Source organism: Trichechus manatus, unplaced genomic scaffold (genome assembly GCF_000243295.1).
Source record: "Trichechus manatus latirostris isolate Lorelei unplaced genomic scaffold, TriManLat1.0 scaffold00025, whole genome shotgun sequence".
Lineage (NCBI taxonomy): Eukaryota > Metazoa > Chordata > Mammalia > Sirenia > Trichechidae > Trichechus > Trichechus manatus.
In genome coordinates, this window is record NW_004443961.1 from 20,057,754 (window position 1) to 20,079,948 (window position 22,195).

Sequence of the window (22,195 nt, forward strand, 5' to 3'; positions counted from 1 at the left end):
TTTGTATTCTGCCTCCGGTAATTCCAAGAAATTTTCCTCCTCTGGATAATTTCTAGATTCTTTATTTTGGGAGCTTGCTGAAGCCATCATGGATTGCCTCTTTATATGATTTTATATTGACTATTGTCTCCGCGTTGTCAGTAAGTTATTATATTTGTTTATTTTATGTTTGCTTACTTTGTCCTAGCTTCTTTTTTTGTTTTAATATGCCCAAATAGGCTGCTCGTGTGAGCTAATTTGGTTATTGGCACCTTCGAAGCTCTAATGTCCTGTCACCAGGTGGTTAGATCTGTTACTAGGTATGTGAGCTCAGGAGTCCGCCCACTCCTCCTGTATGGATTCAGCTCAGGTGCCCAGGTAGATAGATAGCCACGAAGTGTGTGGTGTAGCTTCTCACTGTCCTAGACAGGCATAGGTGATTGGTGTAGGCACAGGCATCTGGCTGCAGCAGGGGGACGTGCTCTGAGCAAGGCAGGGGGCTGACGGCCACCCCGATTGTCCAGGAGGAAGCCATGTCCCTGTTCCCTAGAGCCTGTAGGTGGGTGGGTTTTGCAGCCAGACTATGAGCACCTAATGCTGTTGGCTATAACGACTGGGGGGCACCTCTTATTCATGGGCCCTTTCGCAGGTGGCTAGGTGGCATGGGTGGAGACACCAGTCCTCAGGCCCCTGATGTGAGTAGGTGAAGAACCTGCCACTTCACAGCTGAAACAGTTGAAGTTAGAGTTCTGGTATATACCCTGTTGTACTGCAGTAATGAGGGCCTGCGCTGTTGAGATGGGCCCACACAAGTCTATGCAGGGGGAAAGACACTCAAAGTCCGTGGATCCCTTATGCCTGTGTCTAGGCAAAGGATCTGTGCCTACCCTGACTTCCTGGCTTAGGGGAACCGGCAGTTTATTTTTTCCCTTGTTTGTTAATTTGTTCACTCTCCAAGGCAGGGAGAATGGCTCCGGGCGTGTGACAGATCCTACTTCTGGTCCAGGGGACTCGGCAATTGCTGAAGTCGGTCTGGGACCCAATGCAGAGCAGGGAGCAGGGAGGTAAATGGGAGAGAGGTTTTTCCCCTAAGGGGGGTGTTTTTGATCCGCGCCCTAAGCCATATGCAAGTACTTATCTTTCCCTGATGAGGGCTTCTTCTCACTGGTTTTGGGTGGCCGTGTAGACCCTGTGGCTGTGGGTCTCTCCCAGTGCGGAAAACACTCCTCCCAAGCACTGCCGCTTGCCTGCCTCACCGTTCACCCATGAGCTGCTGAGGCCTGAAGGGCTCAGGCTCTCACTGGGTCAGGTCTGGCAACTTCTTGCTGCTTCTGAACCATCTCTCCCTCCCCCTCCCACTCCCACTCAGTGTGGTTCCTCAACTCTGCCTTTGGTGTTCAGGGCTCCCAGATTACCATATATAATTGAATCACTTGTTTTTATGGGTGTTCATTGTAAGAGGGTCCACCGGAAGCGTCTGACTACTCTGCCATCTTGGCCCCGCCTCCTCTGCAGTAGCTTCTTTACAAAGGATTTTCAAATGCTGGATTGTTATTCAATAGAAACTAGAAAAACACACTTGAGATATGTGGCTTTCTAATAGGCATTCTATCATAGCATCACACAGGGCACTAAGAGGGGCCTTGGGCTTGGCAGATGGAACAGAAGGCTGGGAATCCGAAACTCACTTGTTCTGGCTGTGCTCTCCTGGAAACTCTCTGGGTGACCTTGAGCAAATCCTGTAGCCTCACCATCCTCTTGGGTGTCTCATTTCAAATGCAGATGCCCTGTTTGCTCAGAGGTGTTGGGGGAAGTAACTAACACATTCATAAAACTATGTGAAGGTTCTTGATGCCAATCAAGAGGATAGATGCTATTTGAGAGCAAAATGACATAACATGCAAGCAATTAACATATGCTATTGGAGAAATGCCCAGAATGTCTTCTTAAGCAACAGATAACGTAATGAGAGGAAAGCCACACCAGAGAGAGAGGATGATTTCTGAAAAGCTCATCATTTTCTCCATTTTAAACAACAAAAAAATTTAAAAAAGTAAAAAATTGCCTCAAAATGAATGATCTTACCGTACTAGCTAGAAGTTTTCTAAGAGAACAGTTCTTTCCTTTAAACGGATATGTATTCTTTCAGGAGAATTGAAGAACAAAGCTCAAGATGCCAATTGAATTGTCACATGGAGTAACTTTTGACAAGCCCGTCGTTTGTCCTTTTTCTTTTCTGACCCAGTGGTACTTTGAGATCAGAGGGGAGGGCAGGATTGGTGTCGTTGTCCACAGAGGAATACACAGTTTCTTTCAGAAAGAAATTCCGCTTGTTAAAGTTGACCAGGAAAAATGAAGCACTTGGCAGTACGTCATAGTCATGTGTTGAATTTACCTTCCCTGTTATAAGTCCAGTGCCTTCAGCTGTTACCCCTGAAATGTAGCTTTTTTTTTTTCCTTATGCAGTTAATCATAGTGCACTCAACATGGGAGACTACAACATTTCCATAAGTGTAGAAATAGAGATGATTTTACTTCACTTTATGCCTCCTCTCCTCACCATAGAGTTTAAGCCAAATTATTTCATGTTTTTGTTTGTTTTCCCCCAATGGGTATACAGCACAAGCAGAGGCAATGGACACCTGTTTTGACATAGTTTTCCTTTTGAGGGGAGAAGTGGGTCTACCTGTGATGGTGATGGGGCACACGTGTATACTAGGCAGCAGCATTTGAATCCAGCCATCTAACCTCAGGTATCAGAGCACAGTGAACTCCCATGATAAATGAAGAGCGATTACGAGGATTTCTTTGTGGTTCTAACACATCTTTTTTGGCATCCAAGCACGGGCTGTATACTGGGAGTTGGACTTGTTCTGTGTCTGATGAGCCACAGCAGCCACACGGAATCCCGGGTCCACGTGGCAGCATCGCTTCGAAAGCTCTCTACATACCTAGATGACAGTGGGAGCCAGAGCAGAACGTTTCAGGAGGTAGGAGGTGGAGGTTACGTTTTTCTTCTGTTTGCTGTCTCTTGTTTTCCTGATGCTGTTTATTTTCTACTTCTCGTATTTTAGTAACCTTGTAAATTAAATTCTTTCTCAGTTTCAACTGGCGTAAGGAGAAAATCTGAGTGGCACACAACCTATATTAGATCATAAGGCTTTCAAATTGTGCAGCTGTTTAAATCAACTTAGACTTAAATGTGGCGTATAAGATAAGAGCCTTTAGTGAATACAAAACCCTAAGTCAGCATCACTAGAAGGCACTTTCTAAGAAGAGCTGCAATTTCTGGAGGAAGGTTAAATGGTGATTTTCAGAATTTTGTTCAAGCCAAGTGTAGCTTTAGAAAATGGCCAGGAATAATTTTAAGATACTACAAATCAAGAAGGCTTTTTTTTTTTTTAATGGAAAATTATTGAGGAATTTCTCTTTACCATGCTTAATAGAAAGGTTTTTCTGTAATGATGCAAAAATATGCAGCATTGTAATGCATGTGACATAATCCATGTGTGTTAATGCCTAGATGGAAGGTTTTAGGCATGTGTCCTGCCAATCTCTGTTTTGCCCAGGTGAAACCAAAATGTCTGTGCTGTTCTTTGGGAGGAGCAGGGGATGACCTCGTGGCCTGGCCAGATTCTCCCTCTCGTTAGAGCAGATTCTATTTTATCCCGGTCTGCCCACCAGCTATTGATGAGTACATAATGGTGGCTGTGTTTCCCTGCTCAGTTCGCTGCTTTCAGCAATAGATTTATTGAATTGGTGAATTTCTTTGGGGCACGGAGGGTTGAAGTTGCAGGACATGCACTGCATTTCCATTTTTAAAGCGGTGATGAGCGTGATTTAAAAGTGTATCTTTTTTTAAGCCAAAGGGGAAATTTTCCAGACAGACGAGCAATTTGACTAATAAATGAAAGCAAAGTTTTTACAATTGAGGCATCTGTCTGCCTTCATGTTTTGATTTATAAGGCTGTAAGCAAGCAGTTTTTTCTTTTTTTTTAATCCCTTCTGAAGTTTCATTACCCAATTTCTACCTTAGAAAGCGCTTACATTTGTCATGTTGTATAAACCAGTGCTAGCAGTTGAAAAGTTTCCACTCTGTCTTAACAACATCCTTATAAGGGAGGGTTTAATCATGAAAATGTGAGGTAGCAGGGGAAGGATGATAACTCTGATTTGCAAAAACTGAGGCTCAAATAGATTAAGTGACTTGCCCAAAGTTACTTACCCAATAAACAGTCAATTTGAGAGAGACGCTGAGTGTTTCTCCACTCCCGACATTCTTTTCTGTTTATTTATCCATTTTTGTGTTTATTAAATTCTCACAACAGTGCTATGAAGTGAGTAGTATCATCCCATTTTAAGCAATTTATCTGGCTCTGAAACCCATATTCCTGTTCCATTATGCTTTACTGCTTCTGCTGTTATTGTTGTTAGTTGCTGTCAAGACAACTCCATGTACAACAGAACAAAATGTTGCCAGATCTTGCACCATCTTCATGATCGTTGATATGCTTGACTCCATTGTTACGGTCATTATATATTTTGAGTGCCTTACGACCTAGGGGGCTCATCTTCCAGCACTATATTGGACAGTGTTCTATTGTAATTCTTAGAGTTTTCATTGGGTATTTTTGGAAGGAGACTGCCAGGTCCTTCTTCCTAGTCTATCTTAGTCTGCAAGCTCTGCTTAAACCTGTCCGCCTTAGGTGACCTGGCTGGTATTTGAAATACCAGTGGCATAGCTTCCAGCATCACAGCAGCAGTCAAGCCACCATAGCACCACAAACTGACAGATGGGTGATAGGCTGCTTCTTCAAGGAAACCTAGAATGTAGTGGCAGTGTTTCACTTCCTCTTTGTGTATCTTCTCCTGCTTGGCCTTGCATAGGGGTACATGCCACTGGTGCTAAAAATCTGTTTTTGCTGTTAATAGATGCTATGTTCTGACATGATGTGGGAGGAAACATTTGATTTAAGAGTCTGAAGACCTGGGTCTGAATCGTCCCTTTGTCACTTGCTAGCTATGTGTACTTGAGCCTCAGAGTACTGATCTGTAAAGTAGGAGTAACAATACCCATCTCATGACATTGTTATGAAATAGAGTAATATAAGTTAGGCAGCAAAACAGTGCCCAGTCTAACTCCTTCTGAAGTTTCATCACCCACTTTCTACCTTAGAAACCATGTACATTTGTTATGTTGCATAAAACAGTGCTAGCAGTGGTAGATGTATTGAATCCAATTCTTATTCTGGGAAGAACTTTGACAGAATGTTTGTGTCAACCAAATTGTGTGCTTTTACTTTTCTTCATGAAGAAACATTTTTCTGCTGTATTTTTTTTCTCAGGTCCTTGCCTATACCCTTAGCTGTGTATGTACGTCAGCGTTCAGTGCTGGAATTATCGAGGCAGCAGAGGCTGAAGATATTATGAATAAACTTCGGCTGTTAGTAGAGAACAACCAGCAGGTTGGAATGCATGCCCTGATTATTTCTCTCTGTGGGTCTCATGCTGCTGATAAGTCTGATTTTGACTTACTCTGAATTAGATGATAATAGGCCATTTTTCTTGCCACAACTGAGGAACTTCTAACTCTTCTCTCACAGCTATATCCAACAGTCACAGATGTCTTTTTCTGTCCTTAAACCGTAACTTCTCTGTAGACCTTTCTTTCTCTTTGCCTGAGAGTACTGAAAGCTTTTTACTCTCTTTAACCATTGCTCTGTGTTCATAAAATCCTAAAACATGTGACTAGGGAATGTAAGGGTTATATGAGGATAGAGCCTTGAATGACAAAAGTTTGAAAAGAGATGAATACTTCAGGGACCCCAGTAAGTTCAGACTTGAGCAAATTAAAGTCAGAAAATCTCTGCTCATGACTGAATATGTAGAAGAAAATTTAAATACCCATAAATCAAATTAAATACCCTTAAAATGTTTCCCCTGATTACATATGCTATAGAATTTCCCCGTTTGAATTTCTTTTTTATGTTTCTCCAAACTCTTGATATTGACCATAGTGGATTAATACAGGATTCACTGGTTTTAAGCATCTAACAGTGTTGTTTCTGTTTTTAACATGGTTATATGCCCATTCACTTACATTCAGATTAAGTTTTGCAACACCAAAATGTAGAAGTTTGCATATGTTGTATCCATTCTGGGAAGTTTTCTTTTCTTTTTTGGGGAGCTGACTGGCCTTGTGTGGCCTAACTACCTTGGTAATTTCACCCTGACCCCTTCTGATAATTTGGATTGTTGAAGCTAAGTCACTCAATAGTGAAGTATTATTTTCCTAAAATAAACCACTCACTGAAGCTGGATTCCTTGCAATTAGACTCTGCAGTTTCTGTTGCAAACTAAAGTGTAGATAATAAAACATCTGCACATCACTGATTGTCAGATGGCAAAAGAACTTGTCAGTAGGAAAGAGAGTCCCCAGAAGTGCTCGTGTTGCTATGTATAAACATTCCTAATCTGTATCTTTTTTTTTCTTTTTCTCACTCTGTTCTTATTTATTTAACAGACTTCAGGTTTTGCCCTGGCATTAGGAAATATAGTTCATGGTTTGTCTGTGTGTGGACACGGAAAAGCTGAAGACTTGGGCAACAAACTGCTTCCTGCCTGGATCAGAATTGTTCTATCAGAGGTAGAGGCCACCTCCTGCGTGTTATTTTATACTTATATAAAGGAAAAAGAACTACTTTATTGGACCATTTATAGGAGGTGCTAAGATATATTGCTCAACAATAAAATGACAGGCAATTTCAAATGAAAGACACAGCCAACTATCCAATATACTTTTAATTCCTTAAAAATGATGCATCCTGTTACCTGTAACAGTTTTTTAAACTAGCTGTTTTGTCAGTGCCTTAGTTTTAAAATATTGTGCTTTTTGAAAAATAAAAATAACAAATATCCGTATATGATACAACAGCCTTAATTTGTTAGTTTATTTGTCTGCTGCCATTTTTTGGTCAATTATACAGGTTATGTTGACCTACCCAGTTTAGTATCATTTTGACTCAATGGTTTATTTCTGTATGGTATTGTTAAGTTTTATAGAATCCAAATCCAATGACTATTTCCCACTTGACATGTTCTGGTGCTTTGTTTTCAGGGCACTCCCACGATGCTTTGTCTGGCAGCTCTTCATGGCATGGTGGCCTTGGTAGGCTCTGAAGGGGATGTAATACAGGTAAAAAAAAAAAAAAAAATGAAAGAAACTATCTGTTGAGGGGAAGAAATCTAAATGTATACATAGCCACAGCAGACAGAGAGTACCCATTATCTTAATATGCTAAGGACAGAAGAATATATACTCACAGTAATGACTGTTATACTAAGCATTTCAGTGCCTTTCTGTGTGAAAAATTGCTCTTAGCCAATAATTCTTTCTTTAGAGATTTGCTTCTTGTTTTATTTGGTTTGTAGGGATTAAACCTGGTCGGCTTGTGTCCTTTCCTCAAAGTTCTCTGCCTGAGAGAAGGTGATTGAATGATAAGAAACTTCTAAAGTCATTCACAGAAAACTCCGTTTGTATCTATAATCTTTCAATTTTTATTTATGTAATTATTCTTTTACTTCAAAAATGTTTTCAGTGGATACATATATGTGTCCAAAAACAACCAAACCCATTGCTGTCGAATCGATTCCAACTCATCGTGACCCTATAGGACAGAGCAGAACTGCCCAATAGGGCTTCCAAGGAGCAGCTGGTAGATTCGAACTGCTGACATTTTGTTTAGCAGCCAAATGCTTAACCACTGTGCTCCCAGGGCCCCACATGTGTATGTATGTTACCAATAATTCAAAGAAATTCCTATACTGGTTCAATAAAATTTACCGAATGCTGCGTGCCATGCTGCACTGGTCTAGGGAATCAAAGATAAGTAAAGCATAGGCCCTGCCCTTGAGGCACTCATAGTTTATATTTTTGAAATATTAGTACATTACGAGGAATTATTCCATAACTGAGATCATGATAGCTTATACACTGGAAATATCATTCATTATTTATTTATTTTGGTGGGAGTTGTTGTGGATATGTCTCCTTATTCTTTCAGCTGAAGTCAGAAGCCATCCAGACCTCTGAGTTTCAAGGCAGACTTAATGAAGTCATTAGAACCTTAACTCAGGTGAGAAGAGGGATTTAAAATCCTTGGATGGGAGAACAGATATCCCCTTTGGTGTTTTTTTTGTTTTTTGTTTCTGTTTCACAATACATTATGTTTTTCTGGAAAGTGAGGACTTACCTAGTTACACTGAGTTCATGGGGCTTTTGGGAGTAGCTTACGGTTGGTCCTGCAATCACTGCCACACATGTGCTGCCTCTGGAAAAAAAGAAAGCTGGCATTTTTGAGTTAACTTCAGTAGATATTGGTTCCCCCTAAAAATTAAACCTGATCCTGCAGGAATGTGCCCTCGGGACAAGGAAAAATAGAAGGGGATCAAAGGGCGGAGCAGATATAGCAAGTAGAGTGGTCAAGAGGCACTAGTTCAGATGTGACCCCTACAAGTGTTGGGGTAAATCATTGTCATAGTTACTCTTGGATAAAGAATAAACGTATTCATCTGCTGAGAAATATTTTTACTTTTAAAAAATGGTCATGTTCATTGCATAAAATTTGAAAGTACAGATTGAAAGAAACTAAAAAAAAATCACTGACATCCCAACCTGAAGAAACCACTACTAATATTTGGTTGTATTTCTTTTTAAGTATTCTTATTTTCTTTGCAATAGTTGGGATTCTTACTGTATGTAAGACATTGTATTTTTTTCTTTCACTTAGCATACTTGTCTTCATTTTTGTGAAATGTAGCTGATTGTAATACCTACCACATAAAGTAGTTTTAGTCATTCATGCTTTTAAAAGCAAACATGAATTTCTGAATTTAAAAAACTCTTTTGCATGTATGAATATTAATATTCTTTAAAAAATAATTCTACTGTAACTTAAGTTGCTATGCTTTGGAAGAAAAAGCTGTAAATGCAAAATATTATTGGAAGCATGTGTATTATGAACGATAAAGTGGTAATAAAACACTGCTGTTGCTGCTAAGTCGATTCTGACTCATAGCGGTCCTAGAGAACAGAGTAGAACTGCCCTATAGGGTTTCCAAGGCTGTAATCTTTATGAAAGAAGACTGCCACATCTTTCTCCCAGAGCGGGTAGTGGGTTCAAACCACCGACCTTTGGGTTAGCAACGGAGCGTTTAACCATTGTGCCACCAGAGCTCCTTAAAGTAGTAATAGAACCTTGTTATTTAGAGAACAAAATTATAGCTCCTATTTGTATAGGTATTCTAGTGGTAACTATCACCTCTTTTCTGTTATGGATTTTCATTTACCATTTTCTAAAAATTCCTTTGAGACCAGCCTGACTCAGTGAAAGCTAGTACCTTTTGCCATGATTGATCAGTTGATTGATTGCTTTGCAGACACTTGTTGAGCGCCTGTTATGTCCCAGCAGTAGTATACTAGATACATGATATTACATCTTGTTATAGAACTTCTCATTACCAGCCAAGCTACCAGCTCATAAAAGATTAGTGACTTGCTCTAGAGTGGCCTTTTATTAAGGATATTAAAGGGAATTTTGATCTTACCCTATCATTAAACTGTTAAAAATTTTTACCCATAGGTCATCAGTGTCTCTGGGATGATCGGCCTTCAGTCAAATGCAATCTGGCTTCTAGGACATCTTCATCTATCTACTCTCTCCTCAAATCAAAGTAGAAGCTCTGGTAAGATTAGAGTCATAGAATACTAGTGCTCAAAGGAGAGACTGCTAACTCAGTACTGTGCCTTTTGTTAAGAGCATTAATCTTCACAACAACCCTAAGTGGTGGGTATTACCATCCCTATTTTGTGTCAGAGGTAAATGGGGTGTGGGGAGGTTTTGTGACTTGACCAGGGGCAGGTGGCAGTAAATGGTGACCATATAGCTTGAACACAAATCTGTTGGCCTCCGAAGCCCCTGCTCTTTTCACTCCACCTGTCTGCCTCCCTTAGAAATCAGTTTGGATGTACAGTCTAACTTCCATATTTTACAAATGAAGACCTTGAGGCTCAGAAAGATTACTTGAATTACATACAGTTAGTGTAGTAAAAATTCCAGGAACTAGGAACCAGTTCCTTGAAGCTTGGGGCAGGGTTCTGTTGATTTTCCTAGTTACAACGGTGGTTTGTATAGTATTCACGTTTCATTAAAAGTCTCTTCATATATGGCTGGAGTTTTTAAGGCCCCTGGTTTTCATACAATAATGGGGTAAGTACAGTTAAAGGTGTGCACCTTCTTGGCCTTGGAATTGAAATTCTGGGTCTTAATATAACAAGGCTTTTCTATCTCTCTAGCTTTTTGATAAAAGCAATAAAAAAACTTTGCAATTCCCACGTGCTTGATTTATGTTTTTACTTGGAGATTTGGCGGGGGAAGGTATCACTATTAATACACTAAGAACTACATCTGTTCCTTGCTCTTTATAGAATTTTGACCCACTGGCTATCTTGGACCTAGGCCAAACAGATTTAGGTACCAAAGATTCCTCATTAAAACCTAGCCTCACATATCCACTGACAGGTAGTCTAAGGACAGCATTAGTGCAAATGAGGGTCACTACGATTACTGTTTCCCTCTCTTTCAATCACTCCTCAGCTATAGAAATAGGACATTGTTCCACAGCCTTCCCAACACAATGAACTTTAGACAGCTGGAAGCTATCATATTAAAATGGGAAAAAGAAAAAACAAAACAAAGCAGAATCATATTGGAAACCCTTGGTAATGCCAGTTTTGAAGGGCAGGGCTCTCACAGAGTCCTATTAAAATAGCATGTTTATGTCAGCCTTTTGCTTTTCTCTGTTTGCTTTTCATTGTTATGTTATAGGGTACACGGTCTGGCCCATGTACTTTCAAATCAGGTAGTAGTGAATCATCTTACACCTAGGCTCTTATGAGCAAAATGATTGTATGTCTGGAAAAGTATAGCTTCTTGTTCCTTATGGAACTTTCCAGTTGAACCATTTATTGCAGTAGAAACCATCTCATGAAACAATTATAGGGGACAAGGAGGAAGAGGATTTAGGAGACTCTCAGGACTTAACTAGCATGAATGTCACTGCTTCACTGTTCCAGGTCAGCAACCACATCTGGTTATTTGCACATGGTGGTCACTTAGAGGTCTCTGCCATATGAAGTAAGACACTGGCTGCTATTAATACTGGTTGTTGAATTTGCATGGTTCATATATCTGATTCAGCATGTCCTGAAGTGGCCCCTGGAATGGTGGTCTCAGCACAGAAGCCCAGCTGACTCCTTGCTGACCCTGACGAGGTCACTGGGTTGGGGTTCATTGATGTGACAATGTGGAAAGAATTTTTTTAACCACTTCGATAAAGTTTTCATCCTCTGTGATTTTACAGCCTCTACGAGGTTTGCCACCATTTTTTATTTGCTTTCAGAGCCTCAGTGATTACTTCAAGGCCAGTCACTTAATCTAATAGAATTAGTTGCAGCCAGAGAGTATTGTACCAAGATTAACAGCATAAACATCTCCACTTTGTCTCTAGGTTGATATGGCAGGATGAGATCATTATCTTTCCTTCATTAGTCCCGCCAAGTTCACTGGTTAATTTGATCATTTGCTGTCTCCACAGTTCCTACTGACTATAGCTATTTGCCTGAAAGCAGTTTTATGAGAGCAGCCATTGGCTTCTTCGTTACGGGAGGAAAAAAAGGCAAGTGAGCACATTTCTTGAATTTTATCATTTTTTTCTACATGTTACGTAAGTTTGTGTGTCTTTAGCATGCCTTTGTAGAATTAAGCAATACAGATCTGAAGCAGCGAATATCTCTTTTTTGCTGTTCAAGCTACACCATCTTTGTAATAGAGATGACCAGGAGGCTAACAACAGAAAATGGTACATAAACATACTTACTTTGTAGTCTCTTAGAAATCACTGTACCTGAGCTTGGGTGGCTCTGTGAAGACTTTAACCATCCATTTGGCTGTTTCAGAAGTCTAAGTGTGCGTTACTTTTCTTATCAATTTCAACTGAGTGTGATCTAATAAGAGAAAACACACCTGGAGACAGTTTGTATCCCAGGCCCTGTCTTGGAAGCAGGTCTTCTCCCTGAACCTTGTACGAGCACTTGGTGTTGCTGGAATCATGGGCTCCAGTTCCTCCTTTTAGCTTTTGTTTTTCTCTCTAAACATTTTTCTGTCTGTGACTCTGTGTTGCTGCCACCCACAGTAGAGCACAGACAACTTGAAGACAGAGATTGAGTGCCTTTGTTTTTAACTGTAGCCAGAATAATGCCATGTAAATTATTGAATAAATGCTCTTTAATGATACACATATACTCTTCAGAGCTGTTAGAGGAAAAATGGGTCAGAACTGAACACTGTCTTGGCTCAGGAACCAGTCTCATTAATGTAATGTTCTCTCATTGATGCTTGCTAGTTTTATCCTTCCTTGGGCAGGTCAGTCTGGGCAAAACCAGAGTCTGTATTACAGCAAGACCATCCCAATCTTAGAGAAAAAAAAAGTTAAAGAAAATTAGAACAAAAGACTAGAAGTAATCTGGAAAAAGCAAAGTTCGAATAATGAAGGTCATGGAAGAATACACTCTTACATTGGAAGGGATGTTAAAGGTCACTTTGTCTGACCGCTGGGTATGGGAGTCCCTTGAGGTATGTGAATCCAGTGATAAAACCAATAGCGCTTCTAGACTGTAAACCACACTCATAGCCTAGAAACAAATTCCTATAGTTCCTGGAGTTCTAGAAATTGTGCTGTTATCATGGAGTCATGTGTTGGCATCATTTGCTTTCACATAGCCTCAGTAAAAGTTGATGCATGGCATATATTGCCATGAATTAAATCTGTTTAAAATAGATGTGTCATAATGAGATGTCTTCATTAGTAAGAAATTAAATTCTTATTAAACGAACATCTGAAATTTTCATGGCCAAAACAAAGCTAGGAATATATTTTTGCTGTATTTTTTATTAGTCTGCTCACTAATGTGTCATAAAGATATTAAATGATGATAATGTGAGATATTTCCTTAAGAAGATAAAAATTCTTATGGTCCAATAGATTCTCTTTCTTTTCTAGTGAATAAAATTTGGTCATTTTGGCTCTCAGATCAGTATTTGCTTGGCAGAAATAAATTTTCTCTAAATCTGATGGGAAATTCTTGGTTAAAGGTAACATTTTTGTAATTATGCCATCATGGCACAACAAGAAATGTTATTCTGCTCTAAGACTGAAAAATCAGGTGGAACTGGAATCGGTGATGTTATGCGTAGTATTGCTGGAAGATCTTTTAAAGCGGATAAATGAAGTATTTTAAAATGCCATATTACCAATCAGATTTTTGGCATTTTCAGGTTGTGGGAGAGGGCTGCCTTCTTGTCAAGTTTGCTGACTAGATTCAGAGGAAAATCTATTCAGCCTTACACATTACTAATGATGACCCCAGAGGAGTGGGGGCCGTGGGAGGCTGACCTCGCCTCAGAAGCCCATTTACAAAAACAAAACCAGACCCGGCTCTATGGGGCTAAATGGGATGGCCAAATGTGGAGGTGTGCATGCAAACGAGGGTTTTCTTCTTCAATATGCCCAGCTCATTTGAATTTTAATAACTCCCTTCTGAAGCAGCTTTTGAGTTTAAAAGTCTGGATGTCACTCACTATAGCCCAGTGAGGCTGCTGATAGGAAGGATGACAATTTTGCTGTGCTCTTTTGAGGAAGAAATGGTTTTTAAGAGTAAAAATCATGCCTGGCATAGGCAGAAGCGAGAAAGCTATAGAGATGGCATGGCTTCATTGCCTGTGTGTGCTAATTTTAATTTTAATAACTCATAGAGGAAAAAAAATGCTCTGAGTTACAGAGTTATCTGTGGTTCACGCTTATACCAGAAGGAGATTGGACACCACGATCTCATTTTTAACCAATCAAATTTGAAGTAGTGAATATATTATCTGTTTCCTAATGATTAAGGCTTTTCTCACTTTGAATACTCTAATACTTATGCGATAGAACATATAAGATATTCACAGCATCCATTCCTTCATATAGGCTTACATTTTAAAACCATACCAAATATATTAAATTCTTTCCAGTTTTTAAAGACTTCAGTTAATGATTTTGCTATTCCATGTAACGTTCTCTTTTCTGTCCTAATAGCACTGATCTTCTTATAGCAGATGTATTATGCCTGAACCTTTTTTTGTCATTTATACATTCACATCATCACTATTTATTCCTATGGGCATTCCTTGGCTATGCTAGGCTTTAAATATTTGCTTACAATCTAATTCCTCATATCATGGAATTATTTTTCCCCTAAAGAGTCTCTAATTTTTTACTCTTTTATTTTTATTTCTTTTCTACTTATGTCTTTCCATTTCTGATTTTTGTGTTTCCTCAACCTCATATCATTTTCAGATTTAACTAAGGTTTCATCTACTTCTTTCTTAAAGCATATTAAAAGTAGTAATTTCTGGTGCTAAAATTAGGTATTACTACATAATAGGATTAGTTTTGTTATCATTCTACTGCTAGAGAATGTGACTAACACTTTCTAAGCTCATATTTTTCCATTAGGCTTTAAAGTGCACAGTAAGAAGTATTATGTGAGGAAAGGGTATTTAAATCCATGTAATAAAGTCATTATGAATGATATGCCTTCTTGATATGAAGTCAATGGTCAGTGATCTGTGTAAGTACTGGCCTTGTGCAAAAAATGTAGGTAGGTATATTCTCAGTTAGTCATTTTTGTTCTATTAGCATAAGATATAATTGTTGAGAATGAGTCTAGCCTAAGGAACAGAATAGTGAACTCTGAGTACAGAGTAAGTGATATATGAGAAAGTTGTCCTATTTTCTGATGAAATTATAGAGTTGGTTGCCAAGACTATGTATTACTTTCAAATATTTTAATTTAAAAAATTATTATTAGAAATGAATACATGTGATAGCACTAAGTTCACAAATGGTATAATCTCACCACTTAGAGATAGCCACTAGAGATACTTTAATATAGGTACTTCTAGATGCATGTGTGTGTTATATTGTATCATAAAATTTATATTATTTTGTTGTCTGGTTTTTAAAAATTTAACAACTTTCCGTGTAAGTGGAGTCTAGCTATGTAATTACCACCTTTCTCCTCCAGAAGGAGGTTTGAGGGAAAGTATGTGAAACAATCCTATTTGCATCACTTTCTGGACATTTATCAGTAAGATATGTTTTAGAGGTGTTTGATTTCTAGTTTTAGTTGTAAACATCTTGAAAATATTTAAAAGAAAAAAGTCACTAAGTATCCTATGACTCTCTAACAACTGTTACTACTTTCAGATATTGCTTTTTAGTTCCTCTAATGCACACACAATTTTTACATATTTTCAAGTACACATATATGTTGTATTTTTTTTAACTTAAATGGCTACAGAATATTCTATCAAGTTGATGAATCATAATTAACCATTTCCCTATTGGTAATTTTTTAAATATCCATTACAGTTAAAATCTTTATGCATGTAGCTTTCTCTCTTCTGCATAGAGCTTTCCTTAGGATAAGTTCTCAGCAATATATTAGTGGGCAAGAGTCTGAGGATTTTTGCTGACTCTAGGGATGACATGACTTCATTGCTCTCTGAAAAGGATTGTACCAGTTTTCAGTACCTCAGCCCTATATGAATATGCAAAGCAATGTAGCATAGAGGTTAAAAGCACGCGAATCAGAGTGCCTGGGTTCATATCTAGGTTCCACCACTTGCTGGCTGTGTGACTTCAGGCAAGCTGCTTAAGTCTTTAAGCCTCAATTCCTTCTGTAACGTGGAGAAAATAATTGAATCTTCCTTACAGAGTTTTTATAAGGATTATGAGTCACTTTATGTAAACTTGATGGCAGTGGGTTTGGTTTGGGTTTTAGTTATTTTGAAGAACATCCCTCAACTTGGGTTTGCCTGTTGTTCCTCATTTTAGAGTTGTCAGGTTATTCATTTTTGTTAGGAGTATCACAGAAATGGTGTTATGCTCTTAGAAAACAAATAAAGAAGATGCCCCTGCTAGTAATAATATCGTATTATAAAGCAAACCAACATCTAGATAAACAAATGACAACAATAAAAAGCAGTCAGATATAAAACACCTTAAGACTGCTTTAATTTACATTTCATCGCCAGAAATGAACATTTTTGCATGTGTTTACTATTTGAAAGTTATTTTATTTTGAACAGTTTTTTTAAATTTTCACCTTTTAAAAAACTTTTTATTTTGAACTAATTTCAAACTTACAGAAAAGTTACAAAAACAGTCACAGAACTCCCATATTTCCTTCACCCAGAGACCCTATTCATATTTCACTAACTATACCAATAATGTCTTTAATAGAAAAAGGATCTAACCAAGAATCTTGTACTGTACTTATTTTTCATGTCTCTTTAGCCTCCTTCAATCCAGAACAGTTCCTCTCTCCTTCTGTGACTTTCATGGTAACATTTTTTTTTTTAATCAGAGGCTAATTATTTTATAAGGACCCCTGGTGGTGCAGTGGTTAAAGCTATCGACTGCTAACCAAAAGGTCGGCAGTTCAAACCCACCGGTAGCTCCCTGGGAGAAAGATGTGGCAGTCTGCTTCTGAAGAGATTTACAGCCTTGTAAACACTATGAGGTCATTATGAGTTGGAATTGACTCGACAGCAGTGGATTCTTTGAGTACTTCCTTGCTTTGTATCACAAGATGTTCTAGGTTCATCTTGTACTATCCTCAGCCCTGCAATTAACCAGGTTGCCCAGGTTCCTTTTAGTAAAGAATGGTATTTAGAAGCTCAGATCTGAGTGCAAAGTGTCTCATCGCTACTAGAATAATTGCTTCTAAACACATTGCCACCGAATCAGTTCCAACTCATAGGGACCCTGTAGGACAGAGTAGAACTGCCCCCACAGGGTTTCCAAGGCTGTAAATCTTTACAGAAGCAGACTGCCACATCTTTCTCCCGTGGAGTGGCTGGTGGGTTTGAACCACCAAGCTTTTGGTTAGAAGCTGAGTACTTTAACTACTGCACAACCAGGACTCCTATATTTTTTATAGTATTCTGCATTAGTGTAATTATTTACAGTTCTTTGTTTAAAGTCTGTCTGTCCCATTAGACTGTATTTCCTCAAGGGCAGGAACAACATTTGTATTTCTTACCACTTTATCCTAAATCCTTGGAACAGACTACCTGGCATGTAGTAGTCATCAAATATATAGTGACTTATACTTTTAAGCATATACACTGACCGGATAATACTAAACTAAGTTGTCTCTAAACAACCCTGAAGATGGAGAAAGTAAAGACATGTCCACACTATACAAGCAAGGTGCTGGTGACAGGGAATATACGTACCATCAGCTGTTAGCCTCTTGTTGCCAGACTTTTGCTATAGGGGTTACACATTTGCATTGTGGCATTGAGAACTGATGCTTCATGCAGCCAAAATATGTGTGATAGTGAGTCCTTTTGTAATGCATTATGTTAAAATATGCCATTTATATCAGGGTTTTTTGAGTCTGTCAATTGGATGAGAGATTTAAAGCAACTTTGTTTCCAGATTTTAAAACATCTGGATCCTTTTAACAAGTACTGTTGGACCTTCTAAGTTCCAAATCCATTGTCTATAAAGCACTCTCATATTTCTTCTTATCTAGGGCACTTGTTTGAAAGATAAAACACTGTAATAAAGGAGCTGATCCTTCTACTTGCTTAGGTTGGGATTCTTTTGTCCTGTGGTAAAGATCTCTGGAGAGGAGCCATGTGACTCTTTCCTCCTTGGAACTTTGAAATTCCCTCTCTTCCCATATTGTTGTTGTTAGGTGCCTGTCATGGATAGAATTGTGTCCCACAAAAATATGTGTATCAGTTTGGCTAGGCCAGGATTCCCAGTATTATGTGAGTCTCCACCATTTTGTCATCTGATGTGATTTTTCTATGTGAGGCAACCCTATTTCTATGATGTTAATGAGATGAGAGTAGTAGCAGTTATGTTAATGAGGCAGGACTCAATCTACAAGATTAGATCATGTTTTAAGTCAGTCTCTTTTGAGATACGAAATAGAGGAGTGAGCAGAGAGACATGGGAACCTCAAAGCACCAAGAAACAAGAGCCAGGAGAATAGGGCATCCTTTGGAGTCAAGGTACCTGTGTTGAGAAGCTCCTTGACTGGGGAAGATTGATGACAAGGGCCGTCATCCAGAGCCGACAGAGAGAGAAAGCCCTCCCCTGGAGCTGGCACCCTGAATTCGAACTTCTAGCCTACTAGACTGTGAGAGAATAAATTTCGCTTTGTTAAAGCCATCCACTTGTGGTATTTCTGTTATAGCAGCACTGGATAACCAAGACAGTGCCCTTGAGTCGGTTCCAACTCACAGCAAGCCTCTATACAACAGAATAAAACACTGCCCACTCCTGTGCCCTCCTCTCAATTATGCTATGTTTGAGCCCATTGTTGCAGCCACTGTGTCAATCCATCTCATCAAGGGTCTTCCTCTTTCTCGCTGACCCTCTACTTTACCAAGCATGATGTCCTTTTCCAGGGAGTGGTCCCTCCAGATAACATGTCCAAAGTATGTGAGATGAAGTCTCGCCAACCTTTCTTCTAAGGAGCATTCTGGCTGTATTTCTTCCGAGACAGATTTGTTGGCTCTTCTGGCAGTTCATGGTATATTCAGTATTCTTCATCAATACCATGATTCAAAGGCATCAGTTCTTCTTCAGTCTTCCTTATTCATTGTCCAGTTTTCTCATACATATGAGGCAATTGAAAATACCATGGCTTGGGTCAGGTGTACCTTAGTCCTCAAAGTGACATCTTTGCTTTTTAACACTTGAAAGAGATCTTTTGTAGCAGGTTTGCCTAATGCAGTATGTCGTTTGATTCCTTGACTGCTGGTATTGATTGTGGATCCAAGTAAAATGAAATCCTTCACAACTTCAATATTTTCTCCATTTATCATGATGTTGCTTATTGGTCCAGTTGTGAGGATTTTGTTTTCTTTATGTTGCAGTGTAATCCATATTGAAGGCTGTAATCTTTGATCTTCATCAGTAAATGCTTCAAGTCTTCACTTTCATTCAGCAAGCAAGGTTGTGTCATCTGCATATCGCAGTTTGTTAATGAGTCTTCCTCCAATCCTGATGCTGCGTTCTTCTTCATATAGTCCAGCTTCTCGGATTATTTGCTCAGCATACAGATTGAATAAGTATGGTGAAAGGATACAACCCAGACGCACATCTTTCCTGACTTTAAACCCCTCAGTATCCCCTTGTTCTGTTCAAATGACTGCCACTTGATCTATGTACAGGTTCCTCATGAGCACAATTAAGTGTTCTGGAATTCCCATTCTTCACAAATTGTTCCCAATTCTTCATAATTTGTTATGATCCACACAGTCGAATGCCTTTGCATAGTCAATAAAACACAGGTAAGCATCTTTCTGGTATTCTCTGGTCTTCTCTTCCCATACCTCTAACCAAAATGCATGGAACAACCAAATTGTTTCTCCATTCCTAACAGTTACTATAGTTCTTTGATTCCAGTTAGCATCAGAACTAGTTCTCTGCAAATACAGTGGAAAATGCTGTGATTCTAGCTATGCTACTCAGTGCCAATTCTCTGCCCTTTTAAATTTGGAAGATTTATTGCCTTGTAATAGTTATTGATTTTCAACCCCATCCTCCATTTTACAAGTTCTCCTTGTTTCTGACATTTGATTTTATATCAGGTCAATTCTAGAGAATATAGATGCAACATCTGAAGACTATAGTAAAGTACAGTCATTGGTGAATGTTCCATTGTCCTGCCAAGAGAGAGCTTGTGTCTAGGCAATAAAACATCTGGAAAATAGTCATATTTCACACTGGGTTATGGAGTAGAGGAGAAGTTGAATGCCTTTCCTGATTCTGTAGATCCTCTAGAAAATGCAAGTTTTCTGTAGTGAGTACTTCAGAAAGACCTGGAATAAAATTTTATGTAAGACACTTTGATCTAAGAAAGTTAAAATAATCTGCTCACTTTTGTTCAGTTAATGTATTCCTTGGATACGGTCTACTTGGTCACAGTGTATAATCTTTTTAATATGGTGTTGGCTTTGGTTTGCTAGTATTTTGTTGAGGATTTTTATACTGATATTCATAAGGAATATTAGTCTGTAGCTTTCTTATGGTTTCTTTGTCTGGGTTTGTTATCAGGGTAATGCTGGCTTCATAGAGTGAATTAGGAATTGTTCCTTCCTCTTCTTATTTTTTTGGGAGATTTTGACCAGGATTGGTTTTAGCTCTTCTTTAAATGTTTGGTAGAACTCAGCAGTGAAGCCATCTGGTCCTGAAGTTTTCTTTGTTGGGAGGTTCCTGATTACAACTCAGTCTTTCTACTTGTTACAGTTCTGTTCAAGTTTTCTGTTTCTTCTTTAGTCAGTTTAGGTAATTTATGTATTTCTAGGAATTTGTCTGCTTCATCTAGATTATCTAGTTTCTTGATATATGATTATTCATAGTATCCTCTTTTAATTTGTTTTATTCCTGTAAGGTCAATAGTAATATCTCCACTTTCATTTCTGATTTTAGTTATTCGCATCTTCTTTTTTTTCCTTAGTCTAGCTAAAGGTTTTCAATTTTGTTGATCTTTTTAAAGAACCAACTTTTGGTTTCATTGATTTTCTCTATTGTTTTTCTAATCTCTATTTCATTTATTTTTGCTCTATATTATTTTCTTCCCTTTGCTAGCTTTGGTTTAGTTTTCTCTTCTTTTTCTCTAATTCCATGAGATGTAACATTAGATTATTGATTTGACATCTCTCTTCTTTTATAACATAAATACATACAGCTATAAATTTCCCTCTGAGTACTGCTTTTGCTATATGGCATAAATTTTGGTATGTTGTGTTTTTGTTGTCATTCCTCTCAAAGTATTTTTAATTTTCCTTGCGATTCCTTCTTTGACTGTTTAGCTGTTTGAGCATATTTAAGACAGTTGATATAAAATATTTGTCTAGTAATCCTAATATCTGTGCTTCCTCAGGGGCAGTTTCTGTTAATTTCTTTTGTGAATCAACTATACTTTCTTGTTTCTTTGAATGCTTCATAATTTTTTGTTGTTGTTGAAATCTGGACATCTTTAATATTACAAAGTGGTAAACACTGAAAATCAGCTTCTTCCCTATCCTGAGGGGTTTTTTTGTCACTTGCTGTGTGGGTTATAGCTGTTTGTTTGTTTAGTGACTTTTTTAAAACTACCTTATAAAGTCTGTATTCTTTGTCATGTCTGGTCTTTAACATCTTTATTCCTTTAGCTTGTGTTCAGCTAGTGTTTTCAGAGAGATTTTCTTGAATTCCAGGAGCTTAAAAAAACAGAGAGAGAATAAAAAAAGACTGCCTCCACTTCTGCTTTTTCTTTGTTCACCTTCTGCTGATTCTGCAGCTTTTTCTGTTGTTTCTACCTCTGCTTCCTCTTTTTCTGGAGCTGCTTTTCCTCTACTGCCCTTGCCTCTGCTTTCCCCTTTTTGAGTTTTTGCTGATTCTTCTGTTTGTTTGTTTTTTCCTGCTGATTCTGGCTCTACTTCTCCTTTCTTTTTTTATGCTTCTCCTTTTCTGTAGCTCTTTTTCTTTTTCTGACTCTGCGTCTGCTTCCCACTTTTACTGTTTCTGCTGATCAGTCTGCTTTTTCTGCTGATTCTGACTCTGCTTCTCTTTTTTTTCTATGCTTCTCCTTTTCTGCAGCTGATTTTCCTTTATCTGACTCAGCCTCCGTTTCCCCTTTTTTAGTTTCTGCTGATTCTTCTTTTTTCTGCTGGTTTTGCTTGTGCTGCTTCTTTTTTTATGCTTCTCCTTTTAACAGCTCTTTTTCCTCTTCTGACTCTGCCTCTGCTTCCCTCTGTTTTAGTTGCTGCTGATTTTTCTGCTTTTTCTGATGATTTTTGCCTCTGCTTCCCCCTTTTTCAGTTTTTGCTGATTTTTCTGTTTTCCTGCTGATTCTGCTTTTCCTTTTTTTAATACTTCTCCTTTTCTGTAGATATTTTTTCTTTATCTGACTCAGCCTCTGCTCTCCCCTTTTTTAGTTTATGCTGATTCTTCTTTTTTTTTTCTTTTGCAAACTTTGCTTGTGCTTCTCCTTTTTTTATGCTTCTGTTTTTTGCAGCTGTTTTTTCTCTTCTGACTCTGCCTC

General features: G+C 38.4%; 1 protein-coding gene across 1 annotated transcript in view; it reads left to right on the forward strand.

The window, feature by feature from the left end:
• The window catches only part of FOCAD (focadhesin), a 303,131-nt gene that overhangs the window by 243,654 nt on the left and 37,282 nt on the right, over positions 1-22,195 (forward strand). Inside the window, exons 27-33 of the mRNA XM_012554721.2 lie at positions 2,822-2,969; positions 5,325-5,444; positions 6,503-6,625; positions 7,097-7,174; positions 8,043-8,114; positions 9,621-9,723; positions 11,635-11,715. Of these exons, the coding sequence (XP_012410175.2) occupies positions 2,822-2,969; positions 5,325-5,444; positions 6,503-6,625; positions 7,097-7,174; positions 8,043-8,114; positions 9,621-9,723; positions 11,635-11,715 (725 nt within the window). The remainder of the gene's footprint in view (positions 1-2,821; positions 2,970-5,324; positions 5,445-6,502; positions 6,626-7,096; positions 7,175-8,042; positions 8,115-9,620; positions 9,724-11,634; positions 11,716-22,195) is intronic.